Genomic DNA, 14,884 nt, shown 5'->3' on the forward strand with positions numbered 1-14,884 from the left:
GCCACCAGTACTCTGATACCAAAACCAGAGCAAAACAGAAAATTACAGGCCAATACCACTGATGAAGGACTTCTCTGGTGGCTCAGTGGTAGAGAATCTGCTTGTCAAGCATAAGGCACAAGTTTGATCCTTGGGTTGAGAAGATCCCCCGGAGAAGGAAATGGCAATGCACACCAGCATTCCTGCCTGGGAAATCCCATGGACAGAAGACCCAGTCAGGCTTAGTCTATGGGGTCTCAAAAGAGTTGGACGTGACTTAGTGACTAAATAACACAACAACATCTCTGATGAATACAGATGTGAAAATCCTTCTCAAAATAGTAGTAGTGAACCGAATTCAACAATATATAAAAGTAATCACATAGCATGATCAAATGGGATTTATTCCAGGAATGCAAGGATGTTTCAATATCCACGAAGCAATCAATGTGATATACCACATTTACAAAAGAAAGGATAAAAATCATGATAATCTCAAAAGGTACAGAAAAAGCACTTCACAAAATTACACATTCACTCATGACAAATGCTCATCCAAGCTGGTATAGAGGGAACATATCTCAATATCATAAACACCATTTGTGACAAATTCAAAGCTAACATCATACTCAGTGGTGAAAAGCTGAAAACTTTTCCTCTAAAATCAGGAAGAAAACATGTACGCCCACTCTCATCACTTCTATTTAACACAGTATTGGAAGTCCTAGCCATAGCACTCAAAAAAGAAGAAGAAATAAAAGGCATCCAAACTGCTGTGATTTACATCAGTGTTCTGCCTGACTCCTCTGAGTTTTGTAGTTTCTGATCTTACAAGAAGGTGGAGTGCTGAAGAATTGATACCTTCAAGCTGTGGTGCTGGGAGTAGACTCCTGAGAGTCTGTTGGCCAGCAAGGAGACCAAACCAGTCAACTGTAAGGGAAATCAACCCTGAATACTCATTAGAAGGACTGATGCTGAAGCAGAAGCTCCAGTATTTTGGTCATCTAATGCAAACAGCTGACTCATTGGAAATGTCCCTGATGCTAGGAAAGATTGAGGGCAGAAGGAGAAGAGGGCATCAGAGGATGAAATGGCTGAATGGCATCACTGATACAATGGACATGAATTTGGGCAAACTTTGGGAAATGGTGAGGGACAGAGAGGCCTGCTGTGCTGCAGGCCATGGGGTGGCAGAGTTGGACATGACTGGGTAACTGAACAATGACAACCTTTTCTTCATTGTAAGGGCATCCAAATTGGAAAGAAATAAGTAAAACTGTCACTTATTTGCAGATGACATATATATAGAAAACCCTAAAGTCTCCACCAAAAAAGCTATTAACTACTAAATGAGTCCAGTAAAGTTGCAGGATATGAGGTTAATATACAGAAATCTGTTGCTTTTCTATATATTAATAATAAACCATCCAAAAGATAAAGCAAAACAATTCCATTTAAAACTGAATGAAACAGTATACAATCCCTAGGAATAAACTTTACCAACAAGGTGAAAAAACTATATTCTAAAAGCTATAAAACACTGATGAAGAAAACCAAACAAGATATAAAGGAATGGAAAAGTACCCTGTGTTCATGGATTGGGAGAATTAATACAGTTAAAATGTCCATACAATCCAAAGCAATCTACAGATTTAATGCAATCCTTACAGTGAACTAGGATAAATAATCCTAAAATTTATTGAAAGTACAAAAGATCCCTAACTGCCAAAGCAATCTCGAGAAAGAAAAACAAAGCTGGGAATATCATACTCTGACTTCAGACTATACTACAAAGCTACAGTAATCAAAACAATATGGTATTGGCACAAAAACAGACACGTAGCTTAATGTGACATAATGGATAGCTCAGAAATAAACCAATTAATGGTCACTTAATTTATGACAAAGGAGGCAAGAATATACAGTAAAGACAATATTTTCAGTAAGTGGGAAAACTGAACAGTTACATATAAAAGAATAAGTTAGAACATTTTCTCATACTATATACAAAAATAAACTCAAACTTAGTGAAAGCCTCAAAGATAAGACCACCATAGAACCCCTAAAAGAAAAAATAGGCAGAACACTCTGACATAAACTTTCACAATATATTTGAATCTGTCTTCTAAGACAAAGGAAACAAAAGCAAAAATAAACAAACAGGGCCTAATTAAACTTAAAAGTTTTTGCATGGCAAAGGAAACCATGGACAAAATGAAAAGACAACCTACTGAATGAGAATGTCTGCCAATGATATGGCTGAAAAGAGGTTACTATAAATATAAATATATATACATATATCATACAACTCAATATTAAGAAAAACAAACAACCAGCTTAAAAAATGAGCAGAAGACCCAAAAAGACATTTTTCCAAAACGACTTACAGATGGCCAATAAATGCATGAAAAGATGCTCAGTATTGCTAATCATCTAGAGAAATGCATATCAAAACCACAGAAAGGTATCACTTCACACCCATCAGAATCGCTATCATCAAAAATTCCACAAATAACAAATGTTTGAAAGGATGTTGCAAAAAGGGAACCTGAATACACTGTTGGTAGGAATGAAAATTGGTTTAGACACTAGAGAAATAATTACAGAGGTTCTTCAAAATCTAAAAGAGAATCACCTAATGATTCAGCAACCCCATTCCTGGTTATATATTCAAAGGAAATGAAAACAGTAATTCAAAAAGATACATGCACCTCAGTGTTCCTAGCAGCATTATTTCCAACTGCCAAGTTATGGTAGAAACTTAAGTGTTCATCAACAGATAAGTGGATAAGAAGATATCATATATATTTAATGGAATGCTGCTGCTGCTGCTGCTGCTGCTGCTCAGTCGCTTCAGTTGTGTCCGACTCTGTATGACCCCAGAGAGGGCAGCCCATCAGGCTCCCCCGTCCCTGGGATTCTCCAGGCAAGAACACTGGAGAGGGTTGCCATTTCCTTCTCCAATGCATGAAAGTGAAAAGTAAAAGTGAAGTTGCTCAGTTGTGTTTGACTCTTAGTGACCCCATGGACTGCAGCCCACCAGGCTCCTCCGTCTATGGGATTTTCCAGGCAAGAGTACTGGAGTGGGGTGCCATTGCCTTCTCCGTAATGGAATGCTATTTGACCATAAAAATGAAAGAAATTTTGCCATTTGCAATAGTGTTGATGGACCTAGAGAGTATTGTTCTTTATGAAATATCAGACAAATATTGCATGTTATCACTTATATATGGAATATAAAAAATAAAATGAATGAATATAACCAAATGTAACAGACTCACACATATAGAGAACAAACTAGTTACCCGTGGGGGAAAGGGGAGGGGGAAGATAGACAAAAGGGATTAAGAAATACAGACTATTGTGTGTAGAATAGATAAGCAGGAAGGGTTTATTGTACAACACAGGGAATTTAGCCATTATTTTGTAGTCATTTTCAATGGTGTATAATCTATAAACATATTGAATTATTATTATGTACACCTGAAACTAATACTGTAAATCAAGTATAATCCAGTAAAAGAAAAAACAATGCATTTAAGGGGTGTGAGGATATGTATGTGCGTGTGTGTGTGTGAGAGAGAGAGGAAATTGTGAATCCAGTAATGCTAGACTATAATGCAACCTGAGGACCTTTCACCAATTGCATTATAGAAGTATTTTCAGCCAAAAGATTTGCCCCCTTTTTGGAGACTTCTGCAAGAATACAACAACAGAAGCTTTGGAAATGTCTTTCTTGAATGGAGAATTTAATCAAAAGCCATGTATAACGATGTATAATGGAAATGTTGACTTGGGTTTCAAAGACTGATTTGTTAGGTTAATAATATTCAAAAGGATCTCACATGACTAAATGGAGATATGAGCCTTCTCAACAGTCCCTGACATTAGGTGTGATCAGTTTCAGTGGTAGAGATGACCCCTGCCCTTGGAAAATGCAGTATAACTCATTTGCATGAACAGATGCTGACAGTCTTTAAAATGACGCATGCGTCTACTATACATACAATATCTCCTGGTGGTCCTCTGGGTCCCACAGAGCCTGCAGGTCCTTGCTGACCCTAAAATAGAAGGTGATATATACTTTACTTGTGCTAAAAATATAGTCTGTACCTGAATATATGTAAAACATGGTGTGACCTTCATCTATAGAAAAGTATCCAGGCTCCTCTGTGTAACACTGAAATGTGCTTTGGGCTTACAGTTTCAAGACGTTTTTATTTAAATGAGTCTGTTCTCACGCAGGTTTGATGCCTGGGTTGGGAAGACTCCGCTGGAGGAGGAAATGGCAATCCTTTCCAGTATTCTTGCCTGGAAAATCCCATGGACAGAGGAGCCTGGTGGGCTACAGCCAATGGGGTCTCAAAGAGTTGGACACGGCTTAGTGGCTGAGCACACATGGGTGTTCTCACCAGCAGATGAGTCTGGATAACCTGCTGTACACATGGGTAGGGGCACATTACATGAATCCTAGTGCCTCCTAGCAGTGGGTCTCCTTTGGGACAGTCCTATAGAATCCTGTGTGGGAAATTCAAGTGCCCGTGGGCTGCAGAATTTGGGCTTGGGAAATTAAATCCTGTTCTCTTTAAGGAAACAGGGTCATAGATGTGGCTCATATTTTTTACTTTTAAAGCTTTCAGAGATGCTATTGTGAATATGGTCTGAAAAGTGCTTAAATATCCTATGGTGATCCAAAAGACAGAGGCACCATATGTGTAATAAATGTAGCCAATATGGGAGTGTGTCTCTGGGAGAAATCACTGTGAAAACATGATGAAGTCCTCGACAACATTTGTGATGAAAATGAGTACATCAGAGCTCCTTGTTTTACACAGAAATGGCTATGCCTTCAAAACAACTTCCACATTTCCCTGAGTTATTTCTTGTGTACCTTTAGTCCTGGGCTTCCAGTTACACCAGGTGGACCAGGATCTCCAGGCTCGCCCTAAACACATGGGTGGGATGGAAATGGTTACTTTAATTTTCACAATCTCATTATGTTGGAGATGCAAGAGAAAGCTGTCAGGGGATTACCTTTATTCCTTGTGATCCTGTTATTCCAGGTTCTCCCTGTAAATGAAATAATCACCATACATGTGTTTACATTCAGATGGAGGACAGCATCTCTAATGCTGCAATTCGTTTACACTTTCAGTAGCTGACATGCGATAAAAGAGGAAATTATGGAAGATATGATGAAGTCAAGAAGGGTTCATCCTAAAATATGACTTAAAATAATAATTGCTAATAAACCATTTCTTATTTTCCTTTCTTCTCTGTAACAGTTTTTCCCCAATGTCACTTTTGACACTGTAATCATCATGGTCCATTAGCAATCACTGTGTCCTCTGCTCAACTGACATTGTTATTAGCTGGTTTGTCACCAGCTAATCCTACAGCTCAGAGAAGTAAAACTGCAGATAAGGGCAAAAAAGAAAGAGTAAAATTTAAGTTGATATGTCATGGAGGTTCTGCTTTTAGGTACATGTATTTAATGAAACAAAAATCACACAAAAATTAAAGTACACAAAAGAGTACAAAGTTGGCCACAAAGAGTTCACTTTAATTAAATTATCTTCCATGACTTAATCACTGATCCTTTTATTTATTTAATTTTTTGGCTGTTCCACAGGATCTTAGTTCCCAGAGTAGAGATCAAACTTGTACCCCCTGCACTGGAAGCTTGGAGTCTTAACCACTGGACCACTGGAGAGGACCTATCATTGATCCTTTTGATAAAACCATCCTGTTTGGTAAATCCAATTTATATCAACAAAAATTTTGGAAAAACTATCTTATACAATAATTTTGTACCTGAAATATCCTTGGTGTATATCTTTCATTACATTCATGTCCAATCACAAATAGTAATGTGTTACAGAAAATAAACACTACTTGTAACAAGGTTTAAAATTTCATACTTATCAAAATAAAAGAGTCAAAATTCACAGAGGAAAAAGCAGAATGCTCAGGGAGCTTATCTTATCAAATCTATTAGGCTCTAAAGTAAACATGATAGAAATCGGAGAGGAGGAAATCAATGAAACAGAAAACCCAAGGTAGTGATAAAACATCTACTTACTCTATCTCCCTTTTCACCTTTTGTAAAGCGTTCCCCCTAGGAAAATGCATAGAAAAAAGAATCAAATATATACTCTTTTAAAAACAATCTCTCCAAACCTGGATGTGAACAAATCCTGCAGGTCAAACTCAGTCCTCCACTGCAAACATTAATGATCCAGAATGTCACATTGTCTACCCGTGCAGCTTCGAAGACCAATATGCAACTGAATTAGAAAACCCTTTAATATTCCCAAATGACCAGTAACTTAATCATCTTAATGTTATTTTGAGAATCCTAAGTGGCTGACAAATTAGAATATGGTCCAAGGCCAAAGCTTCCTCTGGTGTGGTTCAAAGAGAAGATTGTCACACACACACACACACACACACACACACACACACACGCACAAGCACACACACACGCACAAGCATCCAAACAGAGGCAGAATGAATGTGAAGATGCTGGAGTGATCAGTGGAAGGACATTCATTTGAATTCTTCCAGTTACTTAAGTTGGTGCTTAAAAGATACAGCCAGAGTTCTAAATTAGTGTTTAAAATTACAAAGTCATTACTGTAAAAATACTTACTAATTTTCACTTTCCTTTTAATGAAAATGACATGAAGGGGTTAATTACTGGGTGAATAACAGTACAAGTCTATGGAACTGATACTAGTTCTTGCTGTTGGGTTTAGGCTTGAAGGTTCTGCTGGGAGTCAAAGCTTTGAAGGAATGCCTCTAACGACGTAACACTTTCCCCATGGTCACTGTGTTACTAACAACACAACCCTTCCTACACACACACACACACACACACACACACACACAGATGGGGAGGCATCCCTGTATTAGCTTCTGTTCTTGAAGGTCATTGTGATGTCATTTAACCTTCACTACACTGCTGTGAGGGAGATATTGTCCCAATACCAGAATGAGAAGAGATTCAGAAAGGTTCTGAGTAAACCTAAGTTATTAATGTTTCTCCTAAAGCAGCATTCACCCACCGTATGTTCCCTGTTCCCTTGCTTGTCTTGCCTACAAAATCTGTGAATGAAGAGATATAACTCACCTTGACTATCATAGCATCTCTGGGGTACACTTCTGCTGTCCCATGAAATTTATTAAATTAGGGAATTTAAAGTTTTACAGATAAAACAATAACTGCTGAGATTTATTGAATTATTTCAATGTATTAAACCCTGTTTTAATCACATTATATACATTAATACAATTAACCTCTTGGGTCAACAGGGTAGTACATTCAATTACAGAGGGGGAACTGAGGCACAGGGAAGTTAATTCATTTCCCCAAGCTCACAAAATCAATAAGAAGGCATTGAGGATCTAAACCCAGGCAGCCTGGCTTCAAAATCAGACTTTGCTTACTCAGTCTGTTTGATATTATTTACAATTTAATTGCCTTATTATGTGAATTGAGTGAATGGATAATAAGATGGAAACCATACATTTTAAAACGTTTTAATTTGCATCTGAAATTCAAGGGAAAAGGCTGAGGACCGCGATGCTAGGCAGTGCCGCTCTCAAAGGTGCTGGTAAGGATTTGACCTTCAGATCACCATAGGCGGTGAGTGGTTACCGAAAAAACTTCATACCTCATGACCCGGGGACTTCTGGGGGCCCTGTCTTCTCCCCCATGTCTCCAACCTCCCTGCAGTTACGTGGGGGCAAGCTGCTGACTCTGACTGTGAAATGTGTTCGGCAGGACTGCAGAGCCCGTGAAGGCTGAGGCGTGCGGAGACCACTCACCATGCTCCAGTCCTGCCGTCCTGGCAGTGGTGGCTGAGAAGTTTGTACCTGTCAGAGGGCATAGCTCCCTGGTGCTTACCAGCCTGCTGACTGGTTACTGAGGGTCATGTGGAGCAGGACACCCACTCCTCCCAACCACACTGGCTGGGCAGTATGAGTGAGAGAAAGCTTTTCTTGGGGGTAAAACCACAGAAATTTCAGGGTTAATTTGTTACTTAGCATAACCTACCTACTCTGACTAATATGGCCCATATCTATCCAACATAATTAAATCTCTTACTGGATAATTTCTATATATTAGATATATAGAGATCTTTATATTCTTGTGTTTCAGTCTTAATTCTAAAAATTAACTCGATTTTTAAGATAGGAGATGAAGTTAATGAGATGTGAGCAACGGGCTACATTGCTTTTGTAACTGCTTGTTTCTATTACATTACTTATGTCACTGGTTATTTAGAACCTCTGCCAAGCTACAGTGACTAAAGTAACTTCTAGTTGGGGCAGAAAAAGCAAAACCAGGAGCCTGGTTGTCTAGAGAGCTGATATTTTGTTTTAATTCCAGTGGCTACTATCTGGGGCAAGTCTTTTACATTTTGGAGGCTCTTTTTCCTTATCTATAAACTCCTGGGGTTCAACTAGATGACATTTTCACTCCAATATCTAACCTAGTCATGTAGTAAATGTTCTGTAACAGGGGACAAACTGCCATTTAAACTACTCAGGCTCAGAGTTCAGATTTGGATGAAGATTATTTTTCTGTTTGGACCTTCTGGTTATTATGTTATGTTCAGATCCTGTTCCAGAATAGAAAGGCTGAGACCATAGAGAGCTAGACTGCTTTACTAATTATGTGAAATTTGTGTTTTTTCCTGTGGGAAGCTGGGAGAAAGGTAGGTGAAGATGTATTCATATAAGGAAGGTGGGATAATTTGCAGATTTGACAAGGAGAAGAGCTGGGAGGGTAAGGTAGATGGGGAGAAAAGCAGTCTCAGGGGGTGGGCCTTGGTAACAGGATAGAAAGCTAGAGGAAAATCTTCAGGAACTGTGAAATCCTCCAGTTCTTGCTACTCATAGCAAGGCCCAGGATCCACAGCAGGAGCATGGCCTGAGCGCGCTGAGAAATATACCTGCTCAGTCCGAAAGCAGCTCTTTTGCCCCTTTCCTGTTCCCCTCTGAACTGAAAAGAGCCTAAAGATAAAAATGAGATCACCAAGCAATTGAAGCTAACTCTTAACTTATGCTGTCCTGAATGCATGCCATGCCTTGCCCAAGCTATTGATTTTTTCCTAGATAAAAAGAATGAAGAATTAAACCATTAAAAATGACTAGCTCTCTCCCTCAATGGCCCCCTTAGTAATCCTACCGGAGATCATGCATCAAGATTACATTTGAAGAGAGAGTCAGCCAGTCTGCACTCAAAGGAAAGAAAAAAGATTCAGATTCCAACCTCTTGCCTCAATGACTCACTGAGATTCAGATTCCAACCTCTTGCCTCAATGACTCACTGAGATTCTTGTCATTCCCCCATCCTCCACCCCCATCATTTTTCCTTTAAAAACTGTCCTGGCTGGAAAGAAACTTGGGAGTTGGTCTCAGAACATGAGTCCCCCTTCTCCTCAGGTTGCAACCTTTTCTGATTAAAGCACCTTTCTGCTGACACTTGCCTCTGCAACTGTTGATTTATGAGCAGTGAGCAGCTGAACTGAACTTGGGTTTGGTAATAAACCACTACCCAGACCTGCTGAACTAGGATTAGCATTTCAAAAGGACCTTCAGCAACTCAAGTTCACATTTAGTATGAGAGGCACTGCTCTAATCCACTCAAATTTCTCTGCTCTACAAGTCCCAGATATGCCAGTAGAATTGTAGTAAATCTTAGGTCCTGGTTTGCCATGCAGCATGTGGAAATTCAGAGAAGGTGTCAGTGCTCCAGTGTGGAGGGGCGATGGGGTGGGGGGCAAGGGGCAGATAAGAGCTGATGAGAGGTGCCCGTAAGCGTGGAGTTATAGGAGTCAGCTGGCAGGTGGAAGGCACAGCAGACCTTGGACTGATTTGCAGGAGAGAGGAGATTTCCTAGAAAGGCTTGGAAATCCTCAGGTGTGGAACCCCAGTAAGGACTGTTACTGGTTTGAACAGAAAACCAAAGGCAAGAGTGACCCCTGAAGGAGGAGAACTTCGGAGCACAAGGGGGACAGCGTGACCTCTAAAGCTGTCAGAGAATGACTGTCATCGCCAAAGATGCTTCATTTTTAAAGCTGAAGCACAAGGAGAATTTGACTTCGTGATATTAAATACTCTTTATAGTGTTCCCATTTGGAAGGCATGCAGGCCTTTTAGTGACCTCTTCATTTTTATCTCTGGCCAACCAATATTCTCTGTTCATCCCAGCAAGGGAAGAGGTAAAAGTAAATTTATTTAAAGTGTTACATTTTTTTTTAAACAAAGATGAAACATTTGTTAAGTCATTCTTGCTGATTCTTGAGGGCTGTTGTGGGTTTTTTTTTTTTTAAAGCAGAATTAAAAAAAATTATTTTTGTAATTAGGATTCATGTCATCTCTTTAGGTAGTCCCATTTGAATATAAATGATACTGAAGGTACTTTTTTCTACCAAAAGAACTAAATTTTGGGAGAACGTGACCTCAGTAATATTTAAGAAGTCATTTTGATCTTATAAAAACCTAGAATAACTTCAGAGACTATGCTGAGAGTAGTTGTTTGAACAAAGATAAACTTCTCTATTTTGGGGGAATAAATTAGCTCTTTTGATATACTGATTTTATTATTCATTTTAGCTATTATCTCAGAGAAGGCGATGGCATCCCACTCCAGTACTCTTGCCTGGAAAATCCCATGGATGGAGGAGCCTGGTAGGCTGCGGTCCATGGGGTCACAGAGGGTTGGACACGACTGAGCCACTTTACTTTCACTTTTCACTTTCATGCATTGGAGAAGGAAATGGTAACCCACTCCAGTGTTCTTGCCTGGAGAATCCCAGGGACAGGGGAGCCTGGTGGGCTGCCATCTATGGGGTCACACAGAGTCGGACACGACTGAAGTGACTTAGCAGCAGCAGCAGCAGCTATTATCTTTAGCTATAGCAGGGTAGCTTAGTGATTTTTAAACCCTGGGTTCTGGAATCAGCCTACCTAGGAGTGATTCATGGTTTCAGTATTTCCTAGCTTAGGGACCTTAGGGAAGTTACTTAACTGTGCCTCGGTTTCCTCATCTGAAGAATTTTTTTTTTTTAGTGAACTAAGTGAGGTAATACTTGTAAAAACTTAGTACCTCATTTAGAGAACATGACCAAATATCTGATCTATTTTTCCTTATGCCAGGGACAACCAACGTACATGGAATTGGGGCTGATTAAGAAAAATATCTTAATTCTATCTTTTGGATATTCTCCCTCTGCTCTCAAAGCTAAAATACTTACAGAATCTCCCTTTTCACCTTTAGGGCCAATAGATCCTGGAAATCCTGGCGATCCAGTTTCACCCTTTCAAGAAAAGCAGAAGACAATTTTTGCATGAGGCTAGGTAAGTCCTTGGAGAAGGCAATGGCACCCCACTCCTGTCTCTGTCCTGGAGAATCCCATGGACGGAGGAGCCTGGTAGGCTGCAGTCCATGGGGTCGCTAGGAGTTGGACACAACTGAGCGGCTTCACGTTCACTTTTCACTTTCATGCATTGGAGAAGGAAATGGCAACCCACTCCAGTGTTCTTGCTTGGAGAATCCCAGGGACGGGATGGCCTGCTGGGCTGCCGTCTACGGGTGGTCGCACAGTGTCCGACACGACTGAAGCGACTTGGCGTCAGCAGCAGCAGATAAGTCCTGTTGTGACCCTCAGGGTGAGAGCACAACCTGTACCCCTTCTAACAATGGAATTTATCTGTTAACCCCCAGGGGACAGTGGGAAGCTCTGAATCCAATAGGTTATTTGCATAACAATGCGTTTATAAGCACTCCACAATGCCTTTAGGTCTTTTAGAAATCCACAATATTCATTACGATCTTTAAAATTAATGTGAGACAAAGCCAATTATTTTTCAAGCAAAGAACATTTAGAGAAAATAATTATAATTATGCTCTGCTGCACCAAAAGAAAAAAAAAAGGAATTTTTGTGGCCTTAAAGACATCACATTATTTAATTGACACAGTAATTCAAATTCATTTTATTTCAGATATTTCTTTCTTTTTTCAAGGAGGGGGAGATATAGGAAGAAAAAGATGTCTCTCCACTGTTTCCAGCACTCATTCACCACTGTTTGGTTGCAAAGAAGGCCTTCTTGATGTGGGAATAAGCAGTGGCTTAGAAAAGTCTGAGTTTCTGATGAAAAATCCAAAAGAGGGATTTGTATGGGACATATAAGGAGTATTTTGAGAAAATAAAATTTTAGAAATAATATTGGTGGCAAGGAAGTGTACCACTAATTAAACGATAGAGATATCTCAGTGCTTCCGTTTACCGTTAGCCAACAACCCTGAATACCACACAGTTGTTAAGTGCAGCCACTAGAATGCATGTAGGGCTTTCCCAGGGCCTCTTGCCAATGCAGGAGACATGGGTTTGATTCCTTGGTTGGGAAGATTTCTTGGAGAAGGAAATGGCAACCCACTCCAGGATTCTTGCATGGGAAGTCCCACGGACAGAGGAGCCTGGCAGGCTGTAACCATGGGGTTGCAGAGTTGGACACAACTGAGCGACTGAACAACAACCAGAACTTATATAATGCTGGGTTGTTTTCCAACCCTAAGAGCATTTTTGCAAAACAATGTTCATCATGGCATTTCCAAGCATATAGCTTTTCTGCCCCTTGTGTCTTTTTTATTTCAAAAAAAAAAAAAAAGATAAAGTTGAATATGTCAAACCTCCATGGACAAGGCATCCAAGATTGAGGAAAAAAAACCTTATGTCAAAGAGGAAATTTCATATTCCCTTTCTATTTCCGTGACAGAGAGAGTCACTGTTATGAATTTAGTACTTACATTTTCAGTCTATATTTTTGTACTTTTACTGCATATGTGGAACCATAAATAGTATGTTATTTTGGATATTTAAAACAAATTTTATAAAAGCCACTGGTTAATCTTATATATGACACTCTGTGACTTTCCCCCCAACTCAATGTTGTTTTTAATATCCATCCTCTATTGATACATAGAGATCTAGTTTATTCACTGAACCTTTTGGATAGTATTACAGTGTGTTAATGGATCAGGGGTCATCTAAGCCCCACTCCTGGGTATTTGGGGCTTCCCATGGGGCTCAGTGGTAAAGAATACGCCTGCCAATGCAGGGGATGCAAGAGGCATGGGTTTGATTCCTGGGTCGGGAAGATCCCCTGGAGAATGCCAGCTCATTCCAGTGTTTTTGCCTGGAAAATCCCATTGACAGAGGAGCCTGGTGGGCTAAAGTTCATGGGGTTGCAAAAGAGTTGGGCACAACTAAGACACAGCACAAATGTGCATTTTGTTGTCTTATAAACAGGGTTGCAATGAACATCTCTACACATGTCCCCTTGTGTGGATATGTTTATCTGTTTCTTTTGAAGCCTCAAATAGTTAGCCCTAAAGACACTGGTTTACTTTTATGTTTCTATCCTAATCAGTATCTTGTGATTTAGCTTAGAGGAAGAGGGAATCAGTCATTCATAATGCATAGACAATGTCATGTTGTTTTTTTTTTTATTTTTTAAGGAGCCTTCTAGATTTGTGGAATATATTTTGTAAATTTAATCTTCATTTATTAATACAAGTATTTTCCTTTATAGTGTACCATCTAAACATACAATGTAACATCAGTTTTATAGTTACCATATTGTAGGAGATAATCCATTTTCCTACAGATAGTAAGTTCTATCCATAATGAAAAGGAGAAGAAATTGGTGGAGACATTAAGGGACTGATTGCTGTTGGTTTGACAGACTAAACAATTGGCCTTGTACAAGTGTTAGACTGTATGGAGTGTTGGCCTTCCTTTAACATCTGATAGATGTTAAAAGCCTCAGGCACTGGGGAAAAATATGCCCAGTAATTCAAGCCAGCTGCATAAAGCAAATGTAGAAATAAAGGAAAGGGTCTAAGAGTTACTATAAAAGTCACATCTGCTTGATATCAAAAGGTAAGGGGAGAGGAATATGCCTGAAGGAAGAGTAACCATATTCACAGCTGCTAAGTATTTAAACCAATGTATACAGGTCTCCACTGAAATACAGAGGAAGTACCAGGCAGAGGCTTTGGTCCACCTCTGTTTGGTATGGAAGTGTGGCTGGGCTTGGAGGAAGTCTTAGAGACTAGATCCTTGATACAAAAGTCTACAAACAAAAGCATTTCCCACTTGAATCTTAAATACATATGGAGTTGTTCTTCATATTTAAAATGAATGTTCAGTAATTTATCACTGTAATTATGGGTTGAAAGATCAGTGATGGATTTACTTAGCTTCGGGAAAGGCAGTCATTTAATCTAACACTCTGGATGTTATTTGAAACGTCTGGTGGTGTTGAGCCTCCAGTTTTTTCCTCTGACAATTGCTCTAAAAGACACCACTAATTTCTCAGGGGTCCTTAGATATTCCACCTCCTGATTCTTCTGTCTCTATAAAGAAGCAGCTATCCCCAACCAACTTGCAGATACATCATCATCCCATCACTGCATCCTGTCTTTCTCAGGAAGCTACAGAGCAGGGGTCATCATTTCAGTCCTGGCAGGTGGCTTGCACGGATGCCTGGGTCTCTGTCACTATTTACCATTAAAAGCTGGTAGTATTCGTTGTTCTTTCTTCCTGTATCTTGAATCAGAATGAGGCTGCAAACCTAGGAGTGACTTGTGTGTCAATTCCATTGCTTGTTTGTATTGACTCTGGTGTTTTACTAGAAGTGTGTGTGCATGCTAAGGTGCTTCATTTGTGTCTGACTCTGCGTAACCCTATGGACTGTAGCCTGCCAGGCTCCTCTGTCCGCAGGATTATCCAAGGAAGAATACTGGCATGGACTGCCATGCCCTCGTCCAGGCGATCTTCCCGACCCAGGGATGGAAGCCCCGTCTTTTACCTCTTCTGCATTGGCAGG

General features: G+C 39.8%; 1 protein-coding gene across 1 annotated transcript in view; it reads right to left on the reverse strand.

Moving 5' to 3' along the window:
* The window catches only part of COL19A1 (collagen type XIX alpha 1 chain), a 351,927-nt gene that overhangs the window by 55,756 nt on the left and 281,287 nt on the right, over positions 1-14,884 (reverse strand). The window contains exons 16-20 of the mRNA XM_040262167.1: positions 11,247-11,309; positions 6,062-6,097; positions 5,014-5,049; positions 4,871-4,924; positions 3,987-4,040 (exon numbers count right to left, since the gene is read on the reverse strand). Of these exons, the coding sequence (XP_040118101.1) occupies positions 3,987-4,040; positions 4,871-4,924; positions 5,014-5,049; positions 6,062-6,097; positions 11,247-11,309 (243 nt within the window). The remainder of the gene's footprint in view (positions 1-3,986; positions 4,041-4,870; positions 4,925-5,013; positions 5,050-6,061; positions 6,098-11,246; positions 11,310-14,884) is intronic.

Source organism: Oryx dammah, unplaced genomic scaffold, assembly GCF_014754425.2.
Source record: "Oryx dammah isolate SB20612 unplaced genomic scaffold, SCBI_Odam_1.1 HiC_scaffold_19, whole genome shotgun sequence".
NCBI classification, from domain to species: domain Eukaryota; kingdom Metazoa; phylum Chordata; class Mammalia; order Artiodactyla; family Bovidae; genus Oryx; species Oryx dammah.